We start from the raw sequence: 21476 nt of genomic DNA on the forward strand, positions 1-21476 counted from the left end.
ATCGCCATGTATCACACACACGGGGTGTATCTCCATGTATCACACACACGGGGTGTATCTCCATGTATCACACACACGGGGTGTATCGCCATGTATCACACACACGGGGTGTATCGCCATGTATCACACACGGGGTGTATCTCCATGTATCACACACGGGGTGTATCTCCATGTATCACACACACGGGGTGTATCGCCATGTATCACACACAGGGTGTATCGCCATGTATCACACACACGGGGTGTATCGCCATGTATCACACACACGGGGTGTATCGCCATGTATCACACACACGGGGTGTATCGCCATGTATCACACACACGGGGTGTATCGCCATGTATCACACACACGGGGTATATCGCCATGTATCACACACACGGGGTGTATCGCCATGTATCACACACACGGGGTATATCGCCATGTATCACACACACGGGGTGTATCGCCATGTATCACACACGGGGTGTATCGCCATGTATCACACACACGGGGTGTATCGCCATGTATCACACACACGGGGTGTATCTCCATGTATCACACACACGGGGTGTATCGCCATGTATCACACACACGGGGTGTATCGCCATGTATCACACACACGGGGTGTATCTCCATGTATCACACACACGGGGTGTATCGCCATGTATCACACACGGGGTGTATCGCCATGTATCACACACACGGGGTGTATCGCCATGTATCACACACGGGGTGTATCTCCATGTATCACACACGGGGTGTATCTCCATGTATCACACACAGGGTGTATCTCCATGTATCAAACACACAGGGTGTATCTCCATGTATCACATAGAATCATAGAATCGTAGAGTTGGAAGGGACGTCCTGGGCCATCTGGTTCAACCCCCTGCTCAACAGGATTCGCTAAGTCATCCCAGACAGATGTCTGTCCAGCCTCTGTTTGAAGATTTCTATTGAAGGAGAACTCACCACCTCTCGTGGCAGCCTGTTCCATTCATTGATCACTCTAACTGTCAAAAAGTTTTTTCTAATATCTAATCTGTGTCTCCTTCCATTCAGTTTCATCCCATTGCTTCTAGTCTTTCCTTGTGCAAATGAGAATAAAGATGATTGTTGTGAGTTCATTCTCTGGTTCACCAGTTGTGAGTTCTCCTTCCAGACGCAATCTGGTGGTAACAGGAGGTAGTGAGGCTGATTTGATCGGTGGAGATCTGCCACCTGAGAATGTGGATGATGATTGGACCTCAGGAGTCTCAGATTGGATTTAAGACAGTCGATGCCCTATTCAGTTGCTGGTGATTCCTTCTGGCTTGTCAGCTCTTGGTTTTCAGCTCTGTTCCAGTCATCTAAAGCTAAGTTTTTCTGCTAATGTTCACACTTGATTTTGTTGGTCTATTCAGTTTTCTGTGTGGTCAGCCAGCCCCGGATGGGGGCTGTGCTGAATTTCTACTCTTATTTATCAGTATTTTGCCAATTTGCTTTTTGTCCCTTACTAGTTTTTGTTCTCTCTCAGAATATTTCAGAGTGCTGATATAGTGGGAGAAGTATACTGACTTCAGGGTTAATTTTTCTATCAGAAGTGTTGGACATTATTTTTGTAGGGTTTTTTGCAGGTTGCAGACAGTGTCTTTCCTTCCCTTTCTAGTTAGTTTGGGCCCCATCGTTTGCTCAGCCTATTTTCCTGCCTGTGTTTGTGCCTTCATCTTGTTTCACCGTCAATACATGTGTGGGGGCTATCTATTCCTTTGGGGTCTGCTCTGGGGCAGTTAGTTTTCCCCTTTTCATGCTTCAGGCTTATTTAGTCCTCCGGCTGTGACGAAGCATCTAGGAACATCGTAGGTACGCTCCACGGCTGCTGCTAGTTGTGTGGTAGGATCAGGGATCTGCAATCTGTAAAGTTACCAACCTCTCTGATTTTCTGTGACTTAGCTTGTTTAGCTTTTTTCTCCTCGGTGACCCATTCATAACAGATGATCCTTCTACAATGTGACAGCCCTTGAGATATTTGTAGACAGCTATTAAGTCTCCTCTCAGTCTTCTCTTCTGCAAGCTAAACATTCCCAAATCCTGCAACCTTTCCTCATAAAACAGGGTTTGCAGACCGGTCACCATTCTGGTCGCTCTTTTCTGAACTTGCTCCAGTTTGTTGATGTCTTTTTTAAAATGTGGTGCCCAAAACTGGACACAGTATTCCAGATGAGGTCTGACCAAAGAGGAGTAGAGGGCAATAATGACTTCAAGTGATCTAGACTGTATGCTTCTGTTAATATATCCTAGAATTGCATTTGCCTTTTTTGCTGCTGCATCACACTGTTGACTCATATTCAGTCTGTGATCTATTAGTATACCCAAGTATTTTTCACATGTGCTGTTGCTTAGCCCTATTCCTCCCATTCTGTATATGCTTTTTCATTTTTATTGCCCAGATGTAGTACTTTGAATTTTTCCCTGTTAAAAACCATTCTGTTAGTTGCTGCCCACTGCTCCTGTTTATTTATATCTTTTTGAATCCTCTCTCTCTTCTCTAGTATTAGCTATCCCTCCTAGCTTTGTGTCATCAGCAAATTTAATCAGTTTAATCTCAATTCCTTCATCTAAATCGTTGATAAAGATGTTGAACAATACAGGGCTCAGGACAGAGCCCTGTGGTACCCCACCTGAGACATTCTTCCAACTGGATGTGCAGCCATTTACGACCACTCTTTGGGTCCGATCACTAAGCCAGTCATGAATCCACCTAACAGTTGTCTTGTCCATTCCATACCTAGTCATTTTTTCAATAAGGATTGTGTGAGATACTTTATCAAATGCTTTGCTGAAGTCAAGATATACTATATCTACAGCATTTCCCTGATCCACCCAGTCAGTGATTCTGTCATAGAAGGAAATTAAGTTAGTCTGACATGACTTATTAGTTACAAACCCATGCTGGCTCTGTTTAATCACTTCATTCTTAACCAGGTACTTACATACAAGTTGTTTAATAATTTGTTCAAAGCTCTTTCCTGGTATAGAAGTCAGACTCACCGGCCTATAGTTGCCTGGGTCCACCTTCTTCCTCTTTTTGAAGATAGGAACAACATTTGCTCTTCTCCAGTCTTCTGGGACTTCTCCTGTTCTCCACGAATTTTCAAAGATTATGGAGAGCGGTTCAAAAATTTCTTCTGCTATCGCCTTCAGTACTCTGGGGAGTAATTCATCTGGACCTGGAGACTTGAATTCATTTAGGTTAGCTAAGTGTTTCCTCACTATATTTCTGTTTATAGATATCCTGGATTCTTCTATTCCCTTAATAGGACAGTGAAGAACAGTTGATGTTACATTTCCGTTCTGAGAGAAAACAGATGCAAAGTAGGAATTTAAAAGTTCGACCTTCTTAACATCCTGTCCTACCATTTCATCATTTTCATCCTGTAAAAATCCTATAGCATCTTTGAGTTTTCTTTTACTTTTGACATATCCCCAAAATCCTTTATTACTGCTTTTGACGTCTCTTGCAAGCCTCAATTCATTGTCAGCTTTAGATAATCTGATTTGTGCCCTGCAGGTTCTGCAGACAGCATTATATTCTTCTTTAGATATGCCTCCCTCTTTCCATTTTATAAACATTTCTTTCTTCCTTTTTAGCATGTGCTTAAGTTCTGTGTTCATCCATCCTGGTGTTACGGCCACCACCGCCGCGCGCCCTGCTCCGGCCCCCACCGCGCACTCTGCCGCATGCCTCCATACTGACCTGCCGGCACTGCAGCGTTCCTCTTCCCAGCGGCGGCGTCCTTGCCTGGCCGGTCCGCGGCCTGTGACGTCACTGCGACTCCTGCGCATGCGTCCTAGGCTGCGGCCGGCTCTCCCTGGCTGACTCATTACTCCGGCGGTGCCCTGACCGGCTAGCACCGCCGGGCCAATGGGGGCGGGCCCCTGCCTATATCAGGCCGCCCTCCCTTATTGGAGGCGCCTGATCGTTAATGTTCTATTAACACCCTGGGTCCCCTTGCGTTAACCTCTCTGCCTTGTGCTCCCTGCAGCCCTCCTGTTGTCCGTGCTCCAGCCTCCGTTCCTGTTGTCCGTGCTCCAGCCCTCCTCCTGTTGTCCGTGCTCCCGCCTTCCTTCTGTGGTCCGTGCTCCAGCCTTCTTTCTGTGGTCCGTGCTCCAGCCTTCTTTCTGTGGTCCGTGCTCCAGCCTTCGTTCTGTGGTCCGTGCTCCAGCCTCCATCCTGTTGTCTGTGCTCCAGTCGCCATCCTGTTGTCCGTGCCTCAGTCTCAGTCCCGTGGCCCGTGGTTCATTCCTGCAGTCCTACTCCAGTTCGCCTACCCGGGCCTAGCTCCTCAGCACGCTCCGAGACGCCCCTCTTGGTTCCGGCTGCCGTGGCATTCGAAACCCCGGACCTGCTCCTAACGATCCCTGTATAGGGGTCGGTTCCACCTGGTTGCTCGTCCGGGGCCCCTCGGTGCCGCGGTCCAGAGGGTCCACTCCGGGACTTACACCTTGCCTAGCGTGTAGGTAACACCTGGTTTCCTTAAATGCTTCCTATTTTTCCCTCTTTTCGGAACTGTTAACAATTGTGCTTTGAGAATTTCATTTTTCAAGATTTCCCATACTTCCTGGACATTTTTATCCTTAAGGATATCCAGCCATTGGAACCCTCCAATTCTCTTTCAGAATCCCTTAAAATCTGCCTTTCTGAAATCTAACCTTGACGTCTGAGTCTTCACAGGTCTTCCTCCTCTAGTTATCCAAAATTCTAAAATAGCATGGTCGCTACCTCCTAGGGTCCCAGACGCTTTTACCTCCTCAACCATTAGATTCAAGGTAGCAGTTCCCCTTGTTTTCTCCCCTACCTTTTGGAAGATAAAGTTGTCAGCAAGAGAGGATAAGAATTTCCTTGACCTGTTAGTTTTGCCTGATAGAGATTCCCAACAAATGTCTGGATAGTTGAAATCTCCCATGACAACTATGTCATATTTTTTGGAGAACTTGGCCATTTGATGCATAAAGAGTTCATCCATATCTTCAGCTTGCACAGGCGGCCTGTAGTAAATGCCTACAATGGTGTCCTTTCCATTGTTCTGTCCTTGTATTCTTACCCAAACAGTTTCCACAGAACTCCCAGTCTCTGAAGCTTGGATCGCTGTGCAGATATACGCGTTTCTAACATACAATGCGACACCTCCTCCTCGTTTATCAAGTCTGCTTCTTGCAAATAAGTTGTATCCTTCTAGCCTTGTATTCCAATCATGTGTATTGTCCCACCAAGTCTCAGTGATTCCAATGACATCATATTTCTTTTCCTGTGTTAGTAGTTCCAGTTCTCCTTGTTTGTTGCCCATGCTTTGTGCTATACTAATGTATAGAAACATTTTAGTTTGTGATTGGTTTCTCTTTCTCCAATATTTTTATTATTTAGATTCTTTTGTCTTTGTCCTTCCTTTCCACTTCTAATAGCAGAGTTCTCAATAGCATTTGTCAGGTGTATGGCTTTTTCTGGTCTTTTGCTTCCCTTCCCACATTGTTCTAGTTTAAAGCTCTCCTGATGAGTGTAGCAAGGCGACTTCCAAATACATGTTTTCCAGTCTTCGTAAGGTGCACCCCATCTCTAGCAAGTAGTCCATCATACAGGTAATTCACTCCGTGATCCAGAAATCCAAATCGTTGCTGACGGCACCATCGACGTAGCCAGTTGTTCCCCTGCAGAATCTTATTCCACCTCCTTGTTCCATGGCCATCCACTGGGAGGATGGAAGAGAAGACCTCCTGTGCTCCCAGTTCTTTCATTTTCTTGCCTAAGTCTTCAAAGTCTCTGCAGATGGTTTCCAGGTCGTTTCTTGCGGTGTCATTTGTCCCCACATGTATTAGCAAGAATGGGTAGTCATCTGTAGGTCTGAAGAGTCCTGATATCCTGTCAGACACATCTCCATGTATCACAAACAGGGTGTATCTCCATGTATCATACACACGGTGTATCTCCATGTGTCACACACGGGGTGTATCTCCATGTGTCACACACGGGGTGTATCTTCATGTATCACACACGGGGTGTATCTCCATGCACCACATACAGGGTGTATCTCCATGCGTCACATACGGGGTGTATCTCCATGTATCACACACACTGTGTGTAACCGCTCAACTATAGATATGAATATACAATTTTATTAAGGGGAGACACAAATATCAAATATTATAAAAATACATAAAATCAATGGGGAGGTGCACACAACATAAGATCAGCTGTTAGGCGGCTCCACCATGAGGCCGAAGCGTCCGAAGTGATGGGAACAGAATGCAAAGAAGAACCAGGTGTATATAGTGAGGTGGCTGATGGACACGTAGCTGAAGGGAGATATGTATCATGGAGGTCGATGTCCTCTGTGATGTAATCCTGGAGTAATGCTCTAGCACACACAGCACTAAGAGCTATGAATTGACCATGACAGGGCCAGGTCTTATTGTGAGCAGCTGAAGAGTTGGGGGGGAAGGCAGCCACATACTCCACCCCTGGGTGTGATACACAGTGTAACATGGGACCGGTTTGTCTCACTCTTGTCTGTGTGTGGAGGTGTGCAGATCTCCAGGATTGTGTGTGGAGGTGTGCAGATCTCCAGGATTGTGTGTGGAGGTGTGCAGATCTCCAGGATTGTGTTTGTGGAGGTGTGCAGATCTCCAGGATCCTAATCTCCAGCAGGCGATCCCTCACTATTGTATGGACTTCTAACTTTATGTGTCATTTTGTGCCGGACAAGGGCTGGATTTCAGTTTTCTGTGGTGCGGTTTATGAGGAGTGAAATAAACCAGCTGGATTCTAAGAAGACGCGGTTCCAATATATACGGGAACTCCGATAAGATGGACATGGAGCTGAAACAACCGAAGAGAAAGTCTGGATCGGCCCCAGGGGACGGTGAGACGTTTGCTACATTTGTAATAAAGAATGTGGATCACACACATTGGAACCATTGATGGTGATCACACATTTCCGGGGTCGTCCGCCCCTCGCCCAGCCGCTCCTCAATTCCTAGATTCACCCATATAACATAACAGCAGCCTGCACTCACGTCCCGCGCCGGCGCCGTTCCTACAACGCTGGTGACAGGTCCTCCAGGGTTTATGTGGCGTTCTCCATCTGAGCACTGCAGACAATCACCGGCCAATTCACGCTCACTTTCTTCTCATGAAACTGTAACCCGGAGGCAGTGAGAGTGGCCACTGATTGGCTGCAGGGTTCAGATGGAGGACGATCCTGGAGGAGCACGGACACTGCAGCTGATGACTCGGTGCTATTACTTTACACGGGGGAATATAGCGATTGAGAAGCGGCTGTACAAGGAGTGGACGACTCCATTAACACAAACCTGATCTCCCTTTAATGTATTCCTAACGCTGCTTGTTCAGTGTCTGCATTCAGGCAGGGGTGGTCTCTGTTCCTGACTGAGGGTCAGCACCATAATGCACACAGACTCTAAGCAGCTTTTGATTGCAGCTCTGGAAGTGACTGGAGCAGAACAGCAGCTCTGCACCGCCGCATGTCTCACCTGTCTCCGCAGAGATGTTGATGTCGCTGCTGTTCAGGGTGATGGGCAGGTTGGGTAACGCGGCTTCGCACATGTAGGTGCCGTAGTCGCTGAAGCGGAGTTCCGTTATTTCCAAGCTGCTGGTGACTGGAGGAAGCTCTGGGTCGTTCCTGGTGATCAGGATTCGGTCTGACGTCTTGATCGGCTTCTGGTTCTTGTACCAGGTGTACTGGACCTTGTCTTGGGGCACCGCGTCCACGTGGCAGGAGACCTTCAGTTCCTGGCCCAGCTGGATGCTCTCACTCTCCTTGATGAGGTCCGGAGTGATCTGGTAAGTGATGTTCCTCATTGCTACAGAGCAGAAAAGACATGGGGGCATTAACCAGGGGCAAATGGGAAAAGGGCATTAACCAGGGGCAAAAGGGAAAAGGGCATTAAAAAGCAGCAAATGGGAAAAGGGCATTAACCAGGGGCAAATGGGAAAAGGGCATTAACCAGGGGCAAAAGGGAAAAGGGCATTAACCAGAGGCAAATAGGAAATGGGCATTAACCAGGGGCAAATGGTAAATGGGCATTAACCAAGGGCAAATGGGAAATGGGCATTAATCAGGGGCAAATGGGAAATGGGCATTAACAAGGGGCAAAAATTAAAGATGTGTCTGACAGGATATCAGGACTCTTCAGACCTACAGATGACTACCCATTCCTGCTACTACATGTGGGGACAAATGACACCGCAAGAAATGACCTGGAAACCATCTGCAGAGACTTTGAAGACTTAGGCAAGAAAGTGAAAGAACTGGGAGCGCAGGTGGTCTTCTCTTCCATCCTCCCAGTGGATGGCCATGGAACAAGGAGGTGGAATAAGATTCTGCAGGTGAACAACTGGCTACGTCGATGGTGCCGTCAGCAATGATTTGGATTTCTGGATCACGGAGTGAACTACTTATACGATGGACTACTTGCTAGAGATGGGGTGCACCTTACGAAGACTGGAAAGCATGTATTTGGAAGTCGCCTTGCTACACTTGTAAGGAGAGCTTTAAACTAGAACAACATGGGAAGGGAAGCAAAAGACCAGAAAAAGCCATACACCTGACAAATGCTATTGAGAACTCTGCTATTAGAAGTGGAAAAGAAGAACAAAGACAAAAGAATCTAATTAATAAAAATATTGGAGAAAGAGAAACCAATCACAAACTAAAATGTTTCTATACTAATGCACAAAGCATGGGCAACAAACAAGGAGAATTGGAACTACTAACACAGGAAAAGAAATATGATGTCATTGGAATCACTGAGACTTGGTGGGACAATACACATGATTGGAATACAAGACTAGAAGGATACAACTTATTTGCAAGAAACAGACTTGATAAACGAGGAGGAGGTGTCGCATTGTATGTTAGAAACGCGTATATCTGAACAGAGATTGAAGCTTCAGAGACTGGGAGTTCTGTGGAAACTGTTTGGGTAAGAATACAAGGACAGAACAATGGAAAGGACACCATTGTAGGCATTTACTACAGGCCGCCTGTGCAAGCTGAAGATATGGATGAACTCTTTATGCATCAAATGGCCAAGTTCTCCAAAAAATATGACACAGCTGTCATGGGAGATTTCAACTATCCAGACATTTGTTGGGAATCTCTCTCAGGCAAAACTAACAGGTCAAGGAAATTCTTATCCTCTCTTGCTGACAACTTTATCTTCCAAAAGGTAGGGGAGAAAACAAGGGGAACTGCTACCTTGGATCTAATCCTTATAAACAGGGAGGAAATGGTTGAGGAGGTAAAAGTGGCTGGGACCCTAGGAGGTAGCGACCATGCTATTTTAGAATTTTGGATAACTAGAGGCGGAAGACCTGTGAAGACTCAGACGTCAAGGTTAGATTTCAGAAAGGCAGATTTTAAGGGATTCAGAAAGAGAATTGGAGGGATCCAATGGCTGGATATCCTTAAAGACAAAAATGTCCAGGAAGGATGGGAAATCTTGAAAAATGAAATTCTCAAAGCACAATTTTTAACAATTCCGAAAAGAGGGAAGAATAGGAAGCATTTAAGGAAACCAGGATGGATGAACACAGAACTTAAGCACATGCTAAAAAGGAAGAAAAAAATGTTTATAAAATGGAAAGAGGGAGGCATATCTAAAGAAGAATATAATGCTGTCTGCAGAACCTGCAGGGCACAAATCAGATTATCTAAAGCTGAAAATGAATTGAGGCTTGCAAGAGATGTCAAAAGCAATAATAAAGGATTTTGGGGATATGTCAAAAGTAAAAGAAAAGTCAAAGATGCTATAGGATTTTTACAGGATGAAAATAATGAAATGGTAAAACAGGATGTTGAGAAGGCTGAACTTTTAAATTCCTATTTTGCATCTGTTTTCTCTCAGAAAGGAAATGTAACATCAACTGTTATTCACTGTCCTATTAAGGGAATAGAAGAATCCAGGATATCTATAGACAGAAAGATAGTGAGGAAACACTTAGCTAGCCTAAATGAATTCAAGTCTCCAGGTTCAGATGAATTACACCCCAGAGTACTGAAGGAGATAGCAGAAGAAATTTTTGAACCCCTCTCCATAATCTTTGAAAATTCTTGGAGAACAGGAGAAGTGCCAGAAGACTGGAGAAGAGCAAATGTTGTTCCTATCTTCAAAAAGGGGAAGAAGGTGGACCCAGGCAACTATAGGCCGGTGAGTCTGACTTCTATACCAGGAAAGATCTTTGAACAAATTATTAAACAACATGTATGTCAATACCTGGATTAGAATGAAGTGATTAAACAGAGTCAGCATGGGTTTGTAACTAATAAGTCATGTCAGACTAACTTAATTTCCTTCTATGACGGTATCACTGATTGGGTGGATCAAGGAAATGCTGTAGATATAGTATATCTTGACTTCAGCAAAGCATTTGACAAAGTCTCTCATACAATCCTTATTGAAAAAATGACTAAGTATGGAATGGACAAGGCAACTGTTAGGTGGATTCATAACTGGCTTAGTGATCGGACCCAAAGAGTGGTCGTAAATGGCTGCACATCCAGTTGGAAGAATGTCTCAAGTGGGGTACCACAGGGCTCTGTCCTGGGCCCTGTATTGTTCAACATCTTTATCAATGATATAGATGAAGGAATTGAGGGTAAACTGATTAAATTTGCTGATGACACAAAGCTAGGAGGGATAGCAAATACTAGAGAAGAGAGAGAGGATTCAAAAAGATTTAAATAAACTGGAGAAGTGGGCAGCAACTAACAGAATGGTTTTTAACAGGGAGAAATGCAAAGTACTACATCTGGGCAATAAAAATGAAAAAAGCATATACAGAATGGGAGGAATAGGGCTAAGTGACAGCACATGTGAAAAAGACTTGGGTATACTAATAGATCACAGACTGAATATGAGTCAACAGTGTGATGCAGCAGCAAAAAAGGCAAATGCAATTCTAGGATGTATTAACAGAAGCATACAGTCTAGATCACGTGAAGTCATTATTTCCCTCTACTCCTCTTTGGTGAGACCTCATCTGGAATATTGTGTCCAGTTTTGGGCGCCACATTTTAAAAAAGACATCAACAAACTGGAGCAAGTTCAGAAAAGAGCGACCAGAATGGTGACCGGTCTGCAAACCCTGTCTTATGAGGAAAGGTTGCAGGATTTGGGAATGTTTAGTTTGCAAAAGAGAAGACTGAGAGGAGACTTAATAGCTGTCTACAAATATCTAAAGGGCTGTCACATTGTAGAAGGATCAACTTTATTCTCATTTGCACAAGGAAAGACTAGAAGCAATGGGATGAAACTGAATGGGAGGAGACACAGATTAGATATTAGAAAAAACTTTTTTACAGTTAGAGTGATCAATGAGTGGAAAAAGCTGCCACGAGAAGTGGTGAGTTCTCCTTCAATGGAAGTCTTCAAACAGAGGCTGGACAGACATCTGACTGGGATGATATAGCGAATCCTGCTTTGAGCAGGGGGTTGGACCAGATGGCCCAGGAGGTCCCTTCCAACTCTACGATTCTATGAAGTATTTTCTATGAAATGGGAAATGGGAATTAATCAGGGGCAAATGGGAAATGGGCATTAACCAAGGGCAAATGGGAAATGGGCATTAACCAGCAGCAAATGGGAAAAGGGCATTAACCAGAGGCAAATAGGAAATGGGCATTAACCAGGGGCAAATGGGAAAAGGGCATTACCAGGGGCAAATGGGAAAAGGGCATTAACCAGGGGCAAATGGCAAAAGGGCAATAACCAGGGGCAAATGGGAAATGGGCATTAACCAAGGGCAAATGGGAAATGGGCATTAACCAGGGGCAAAAGGGAAAAGGGCATTAACCAGGGACAAATGGGAAAACGGCATTACCGAGGGGGCAGAAAAAAAGATGGGGGCATATGAAAAGTGATTCCCCCATGTGATCCTGCTTTGGGCATCCTGACTGCACTGACATCATGGCATGGCAGAGACAAATAATAATATAATAAAATGATGAGATATCGCTGGTCGTCAGTGAATAGATCCGTATATAGGAGGCACAACCTGCACTCAGGAGCTGAGGATCGGTACAATGTATCAGCGCAGATTAATCAGTCTCATCTTCAAGGCATGAAATAGGCTACTAGGGAGCAGTAAGCGGGTCCTGGAGAGGAGAGATAAGAGCTACGCCAGAGCTCAAAGAATACACTGAAACCATTCACTGTCAGCAACCAGAGATCTGAAGAATGGAGAAATAAAAACACAATCTACATTTCTAAAGTGCAAAACTTATATGGAATAAGGAAACGGTCACAAAAAATACTGAATATCACATATGGGGGGACGAGTGACCAAGGTGACAAGAAGAGATTGTACCGCTAATAATCCAGCTCCTCCGCTATTACATAGAGGGCACTGACCTCCTCGACACCTAGAGATCAGCGGCGACATCACTGAGAATGCCTCCTATCCATCACCAGAGATCAGTGGTGACATCACTGAGAATGCCTCCTATCCATCACTAGAGATCAGAGGTGACATCACTGAGAATGCCTCCTATCCATCACTAGAGATCAGAGGTGACATCACTGAGAATGCCTACTATCCATCACTAGAGATCAGCGGTGACATCACTGAGAATGCCTCCTATCCATCACCAGAGATCAGTGGTGACATCACTGAGAATGCCTCCTATCCATCACTAGAGATCAGAGGTGATATCACTGAGAATGACTCCTATCCATCACTAGAGATCAGAGGTGACATCACTGAGAATGCCTCCTATCCATCACTAGAGATCAGAGGTGATATCACTGAGAATGCCTCCTATCCATCACTAGAGATCAGAGGTGATATCACTGAGAATGCCTCCTATCCATCACTAGAGATCAGAGGTGACATCACTGAGAATGCCTCCTATCCATCACTAGAGATCAGAGGTGATATCACTGAGAATGCCTCCTATCCATCACTAGAGATCAGCGGTGACATCACTGAGAATGCCTCCTATCCATCACTAGAGATCAGAGGTGATATCACTGAGAATGCCTCCTATCCATCACTAGAGATCAGAGGTGATATCACTGAGAATGCCTCCTATCCATCACTAGAGATCAGAGGTGATATCACTGAGAATGACTCCTATCCATCACTAGAGATCAGCGGTGATATCACTGAGAATGCCTCCTATCCATCACTAGAGATCAGAGGTGATATCACTGAGAATGCCTCCTATCCATCACTAGAGATAAGAGGTGATATCACTGAGAATGCCTCCTATCCATCACTAGAGATCAGAGGTGATATCACTGAGAATGACTCCTATCCATCACTAGAGATCAGAGGTGATATCACTGAGAATGCCTCCTATCCATCACTAGAGATCAGAGGTGATATCACTGAGAATGACTCCTATCCATCACTAGAGATCAGAGGTGATATCACTGAGAATGCCTCCTATCCATCACTAGAGATCAGAGGTGATATCACTGAGAATGCCTCCTATCCATCACTAGAGATCAGCGGTGACATCACTGAGAATGCCTCCTATCCATCACTAGAGATCAGAGGTGATATCACTGAGAATGCCTCCTATCCATCACTAGAGATCAGAGGTGATATCACTGAGAATGCCTCCTATCCATCACTAGAGATCAGAGGTGATATCACTGAGAATGACTCCTATCCATCACTAGAGATCAGAGGTGATATCACTGAGAATGCCTCCTATCCATCACTAGAGATCAGAGGTGACATCACTGAGAATGCCTCCTATCCATCACCAGAGATCAGAGGTAACATCACTGAGAATGCCTCCTATCCATCACTAGAGATCAGAGGTGACATCACTGAGAATGCCTCCTATCCATCACTAGAGATCAGAGGTGACATCACTGAGAATGCCTACTATCCATCACTAGAGATCAGAGGTGACATTACTGAGAATGCCTCCTATCCATCACTAGAGATCAGAGGTGACATCACTGAGAATGCCTCCTATCCATCACTAGAGATCAGAGGTGACATCACTGAGAATGCCTCCTATCCATCACTAGAGATCAGAGGTGACATCACTGAGAATGCCTACTATCCATCACTAGAGATCAGAGGTGACATTACTGAGAATGCCTCCTATCCATCACCAGAGATCAGAGGTGACATCACTGAGAATGCCTACTATCCATCACTAGAGATCAGCGGTGACATCACTGAGAATGCCTCCTATCCTTCTTTAGAGATCAGAGGTGATATCACTGAGAATGCCTCCTATCCATCACTAGAGATCAGAGGTGATATCACTGAGAATGACTCCTATCCATCACTAGAGATCAGAGGTGATATCACTGAGAATGCCTCCTATCCATCACTAGAGATCAGAGGTGACATCACTGAGAATGCCTCCTATCCATCACTAGAGATCAGAGGTGACATCACTGAGAATGCCTCCTATCCATCACTAGAGATCAGAGGTGACATCACTGAGAATGTCTCCTATCCATCACTAGAGATCAGCGGTGACATAACTGAGAATGCCTCCTATCCATCACTAGAGATCAGCGGTGACATCACTGAGAATGCCTCCTATCCTTCTTTAGAGATCAGAGGTGATATCACTGAGAATGCCTCCTATCCATCACTAGAGATCAGAGGTGATATCACTGAGAATGACTCCTATCCATCACTATAGATCAGAGGTGATATCACTGAGAATGCCTCCTATCCATCACTAGAGATCAGAGGTGACATCACTGAGAATGCCTCCTATCCATCACTAGAGATCAGAGGTGACATCACTGAGAATGCCTCCTATCCATCACTAGAGATCAGAGGTGACATCACTGAGAATGCCTCCTATCCATCACTAGAGATCAGCGGTGACATAACTGAGAATGCCTCCTATCCATCACTAGAGATCAGAGGTGACATCACTGAGAATGACTCCTATCCATCACTAGAGATCAGAGGTGACATCACTGAGAATGTCTCCTATCCATCACTAGAGATCAGAGGAGACATCACTGAGAATGCCTCATATCCATCACTAGACATCAGAGGTGACATCACTGAGAATGCCTTCTATCCATCACCACAGATCAGCGGTGACATCACTGAGAATGCCTCCTATCCATCACTAGAGATCAGCGGTGACATCACTGAGAATGCCTCCTATCCATCACTAGAGATCAGTGGTGACATCACTGAGAATGCCTCCTATCCATCACTAGACATCAGAGGTGATATCACTGAGAATGCTTCCTATCCATCAACAGAGATCAGAGGTGACATCACTGAGAATGCCTCCTATCCATCACTAGAGATCAGAGGTGACATCACTGAGAATGTCTCCTATCCATCACCAGAGACCAGAGGTGACATCACTGAGAATACCTCCTATCCATCACTAGAGATTAGAGGTGACATCAATGAGAATGCCTCCTATCCATCACTAGACATCAGAGGTGACATCAAAGAGAATGTCTCCTATCCATCACCAAAGATCAGAGGTGACATCACTGAGAATGCCTTCTATCCATCACCAGAGATCAGCGGTGACATCACTGAGAATGCCTCCTATCCATCACTAGATATCAGCGGTGACATCACTGAGAATGCCTCCTATCCATCAATGGAGATCAGCGGTGACATCACTGAGAATGCCTCCTATCCGTCACTAGAGATCAGAGGTGACATCAAAGAGAATGCCTCCTATCCATCACCAGAGATCAGAGGTGACATCACTGAGAATGCCTCATATCCATCACTAGACATCAGAGGTGACATCACTGAGAATGCCTTCTATCCATCACCATAGATCAGTGGTGACATCACTGAGAATGCCTCCTATCCATCACTAGACATCAGAGGTGACATCACTGAGAAGGCCTCCTATCTATCACTAGACATCAGAGGTGATATCACTGAGAAGGCCTCCTATCCAACACTAGACATCAAAGGTGATATCACTGAGAATGCCTCCAATCCATCACCAGAGATCAGAGGTGACATCACTGAGAATGCTTCCTATCCATCACTAGACATCAGAGGTGACATCACTGAGAATGTCTCCTATCTATCACTAGACATCAGAGGTGATATCACTGAGAAGGCCTCCTATCCAACACTAGACATCAGAGGTGATATCACTGAGAATGCCTCCAATCCATCACCAGAGATCAGAGGTGACATCACTGAGAATGCTTCCTATCCATCACTAGACATCAGAGGTGACATCACTGAGAATGCCTCCTATCCAACACCAGAGACCAGAGGTGACATCAATGAGAATGCCTCCTATCCATCACTAGACATCAGAGGTGACATCACTGAGAATGCCTCCTATCCATCACCAGAGACCAGAGGTGACATCACTGAGAATACCTCCTATCCATCACTAGAGATTAGAGGTGACATCAATGAGAATGCCTCCTATCCATCACTAGACACCAGAGGTGACATCACTGATAATGTCTCCTATCCATCACCAGAGGTGACATCAAAGAGAATGTCTCCTATCCATCACCAAAGATCAGCGGTGAGATCACTGAGAATGTCTCCTATCCATCACTAGAGATCAGAGGAGACATCAATGAGAATGCCTTCTATCCATCACCAGAGATCAGCGGTGACATCACTGAGGATGCCTCCTATCCATCACTAGAGATCAGAGGTGACATCACTGAGAATGCCTCCTATCCATCACCAGAGATCAGCGGTGACATCACTGAGAATGTCTCCTATCCATCACTAGAGTTCAGAGGTGATATCACTGAGAATGTCTCTTATCCATCACTAGAGATCAGAGGAGACATCAATGAGAATGCCTTCTATCCATCACCAGAGATCAGCGGTGACATCAATGAGAATGCCTCCTATCCGTCACTAGAGATCAGAGGTGACATCACTGAGAATGCCTCCTATCCATCACCAGAGATCAGAGGTGACATCACTGAGAATGCCTCATATCCATCACTAGAGATCAGAGGAGACATCAATGAGAATGCCTTCTATCCATCACCAGAGATCAGTGGTGACATCACTGAGAATTCCTCCTATCCACCACCAGAGATCAGAGGTGACATCACTGAGAATGCCTCATATCCATCACCAGAGTTCAGAGGTGACATCACTGAGAATGTCTCCAATCCATCACTAGAGATCAGAGGTGACATCACTGAGAATTCCTCCTATCCATCACCAGAGGTCAGCGGTGACATCACTGAGAATTCCTCCTATCCATCACCAGAGATCAGAGGTGACATCACTGAGAATGCCTCCAATCCATCACTAGAGATCAGCGGTGACATCACTGAGAATGTCTCCAATCCATCACTAGAGATCAGCGGTGACATCACTGAGAATGTCTCCAATCCATCACTAGAGATCAGCGGTGACATCACTGAGAATGCCTCCTATCCATCACTAGAGATCAGAGGTGACATCACTGAGAATGCCTCCTATCCATCACTAGAGATCAGAGGTGACATCACTGAGAATGCCTCCTATCCATCACTAGAGATCAGCGGTGACATCACTGAGAATTCCTCCTATCCATCACCAGAGATCAGCGGTGCCATCACTGAGAATGTCTCCTATCCATCACTAGAGATCAGCGGTGACATCACTGAGAATGGCACCTATCCATCACCAGAGGTGATATCACTGAGAATGCCTCCTATCCATTACTAGAGATCAGAGGTGACATCACTGAGAATGCCTCCTATCCATCACTAGAGATCAGAGGTGACATCACTGTGAATGCCTCCTATCCATCACTAGAGATCAGAGGTGACATCACTGAGAATGTCTCCTATCCATCACCAGAGATCAGTGGTGACATCACTGAGAATGTCTCCTATCCATCAATAGAGATCAGAGGTGACATCACTGAGAATGTCTCCTATCTATCACTAGAGATCAGAGGTGACATCACTGAGAAAGTCTCCTATCCATCACTAGAGATCAGAGGTGACATCACTGAGAATGCCTCCTATCCATCACCAGAGATCAGAAGTGACATCACTGAGAATGCCTCCTATCCATCAATAGAGATCAGAGGTGACATCACTGAGAATGCCTCCTATCCATCACTAGAGATCAGAGGTGACATCACTGAGAATGCCTCCTATTCATCACTAGAGATCAGAGGTGACATCACTGAGAATGCCTCCTATCATCACTAGAGATCAGAGGTGACATCACTGAGAATGCCTCCTATCCATCACTAGAGATCAGAAGTGAAATCACTGAGAATGTCTCCTATCCATCACTAGAGATCAGAGGTGACATCACTGAGAATGCCTCCTATTCATCACTAGAGATCAGAAGTGACATCACTGAGAATGTCTCCTATCCATCACTAGAGATCAGAGGTGACATCACTGAGAATGCCTCCTATTCATCACTAGAGATCAGAGGTGACATCACTGAGAATGTCTCCTATCCATCAATAGAGATCAGAGGTGACATCACTGAGAATGTCTCCTATCTATCACCAGAGATCAGCGGTGATATCACTGAGAATGCCTCCTATCCATCACTAGAGATCAGAGGTGACATCACTGAGAATGCCTCCTATCCATCACTAGAGATCAGAGGTGACATCACTGAGAATGCCTCCTATCCATCACCAGAGATCAGAGGTGACATCACTGAGAATGCCTCCTATCCATCACTAGAGATCAGAGGTGACATCACTGAGAATGCCTCCTATCCATCAATAGAGATCAGAGGTGACATCACAGAGAATGCCTCCTATCCATCACTAGAGATCAGAGGTGACATCACTGAGAATGTCTCCTATCCATCACTAGAGATCAGCGGTGACATCACAGAGAATGCCTCCTATCCATCACTAGAGATCAGCGGTGACATCACAGAGAATGCCTCCTATCCATCACTAGAGATCAGAGGTGACATCACTGAGAATGCCTCCTATCCATCACTAGAGATCAGCGGTGACATCACTGAGAATGCCTCCTATCCATCAACAGAGATCAGAGGTGACATCACTGAGAATGCCTCCTATCCATCACTAGAGATCAGAGGTGACATCACTGAGAATGTCTCCTATCCATCACTAGATATCAGCGGTGACATCACTGAGAATGTCTCCTATCCATCACTAGAGATCAGCGGTGACATCACAGAGAATGCCTCCTATCCATCACTAGAGATCAGAGGTGACATCACTGAGAATGCCTCCTATCCATCACTAGAGATCAGAGGTGACATCACTGAGAATGTCTCCTATCCATCACTAGAGATCAGCGGTGACATCACTGAGAATGCCTCCTATCCATCAACAGAGATCAGAGGTGACATCACTGAGAATGCCTCCTATCCATCACTAGAGATCAGAGGTGACATCACTGAGAATGTCTCCTATCCATCACTAGAGATCAGCGGTGACATCACTGAGAATGCCTCCTATCCATCAACAGAGATCAGAGGTGACATCACTGAGAATGACTCCTATCCATCACCAGAGATCAGCGGTGACATCACTGAGAATGCCTCCTATCCATCACTAGAGATCAGCGGTGACATCACTGAAAATGCCTCCTATCCGTCACCAGAGATTAGAGGTGACATCACTGAGAATGTCTCCTATCCATCACTAGAGATCAGCGGTGACATCACTGAGAATGTCTCCTATCCATCACTAGAGATCAGCGGTGACATCAATGAGAATGCCTCCTATCCATCAACAGAGATCAGAGGTGACATCACTGAGAATGACTCCTATCCATCACCAGAGATCAGCGGTGACATCACTGAGAATGTCTCCTATCCATCACCAGAGATTAGAGGTGACATCACTGAGAATGCCACCTATCCATCACTAGAGATCAGAGGTGACATCACTGAGAATGCCTCCTATCCATCACTAGAGATCAGCGGTGACATCACTGAGAGTCTCCTATTCATCACTAGAGATCAGAGGTGACATCACTGAGAATGCCTCCTTTTCATCACCAGAGATCAGCGGTGACATCACTGAGAATGTCTCCTATCCATCACCAGAGATCAGCGGTGACATCACTGAGAATGTCTCCTATCCATCACCAGAGATCAGAGGTGACATCACAGAGAATGACTCCTATCCATCACCAGAGATCAGCGGTGACATCACTGAGAATGTCTCCTATCCATCACCAGAGATCAGCGGTGACATCACTGAGAATGTCTCCTATCCATCACCAGAGATGAGAGGTGACATCACTGAGAATGACTCCTATCCATCACCAGAGATCAGCGGTGACATCACTGAGAATGTCTCCTATCCATCACCAGAGATGAGAGGTGACATCACTGAGAATGACTCCTATCCATCACCAGAGATCAGCGGTGATATTACTGAGAATGCCTCCTATCCATCACTAGAGATCAGAGGTGACATCACTGAGAATGCCTCCTATCCATCACTAGAGATCAGAGGTGACATCACTGAGAATGTCTCCTATCTATCATCAGAGATCAGCGGTGATATCACTGAGAATGCCTCCTATCCATCACCAGAGATCAGAGGTGACATCACTGAGAATGTCTCCTATCTATCATCAGAGATCAGCGGTGATATCACTGAGAATGCCTCCTATCCATCAATAGAGATCAGAGGTGACATCACTGAGAATGCCTCCTATCCATCACTAGAGATCAGCGGTGACATCACTGAGAATGCCTCCTATCCATCACTAGAGATCAGAGGTGACATCACTGAGAATGTCTCCTATCTATCATCAGAGATCAGCGGTGATATCACTGAGAATGCCTCCTATTCATCACTAGAGATGAGAGGTGACATCACTGAGAATGCCTCCTATCCATCACCAGAGATCAGCGGTGACATCACTGAGAATGTCTCCTATCTATCATCAGAGATCAGCGGTGATATCACTGAGAATGCCTCCTATCCATCAATAGAGATCAGAGGTGACATCACTGAGAATGCCTCCTATCCATCACTAGAGATCAGCGGTGACATCACTGAGAATGCCTCCTATCCATCACTAGAGATCAGAGGTGACATCACTGAGAATGCCTCCTATCCATCACTAGAGATCAGAGGTGACATCACTGAGAATGTCTCCTATCTATCATCAGAGATCAGCGGTGATATCACTGAGAATGCCTTCTATCCATCACTAGAGATCAGAGGTGACATCACTGAGAATGCCTCCTATCCATCAATAGAGATCAGAGGTGACATCACTGAGAATGTCTCCTATCTATCATCAGAGATCAGCGGTGATATCACTGAGAATGTCTCCTATCCATCACTAGAGATCAGAGGTGACATCACTGAGAATGTCTCCTATCTATCATCAGAGATCAGCGGTGATATCACTGAGAATGCCTTCTATCCATCACTAGAGATCAGAGGTGACATCACTGAGAATGCCTCCTATCCATCACTAGAGATCAGCGGTGACATCACTGAGAATGTCTCCTATCCATCACTAGAGATCAGCGGTGACATCACTGAGAATGCCTCCTATCCATCAACAG

The 21476-nt window shown here is 45.4% G+C and overlaps 1 protein-coding gene across 9 annotated transcripts in view; it reads right to left on the bottom strand.

Moving 5' to 3' along the window:
* The window catches only part of MDGA1 (MAM domain containing glycosylphosphatidylinositol anchor 1), a 441180-nt gene that overhangs the window by 121391 nt on the left and 298313 nt on the right, over positions 1-21476 (bottom strand). For 8 of the 9 annotated variants that reach the window (XM_073556269.1, XM_073556267.1, XM_073556268.1 and 5 more), the window contains one exon: positions 7508-7837. The exons of the other annotated variant lie outside the window; for it this stretch is intronic. In XM_073556269.1, the coding sequence (XP_073412370.1) occupies positions 7508-7837 (330 nt within the window). The remainder of the gene's footprint in view (positions 1-7507; positions 7838-21476) is intronic. 9 annotated transcript variants of the gene reach the window in all.

Source organism: Dendrobates tinctorius, unplaced genomic scaffold (genome assembly GCF_039654945.1).
Source record: "Dendrobates tinctorius isolate UK_male_01 unplaced genomic scaffold, ASM3965494v1 ptg000232l, whole genome shotgun sequence".
Classification (NCBI taxonomy): Eukaryota; Metazoa; Chordata; class Amphibia; order Anura; family Dendrobatidae; genus Dendrobates; species Dendrobates tinctorius.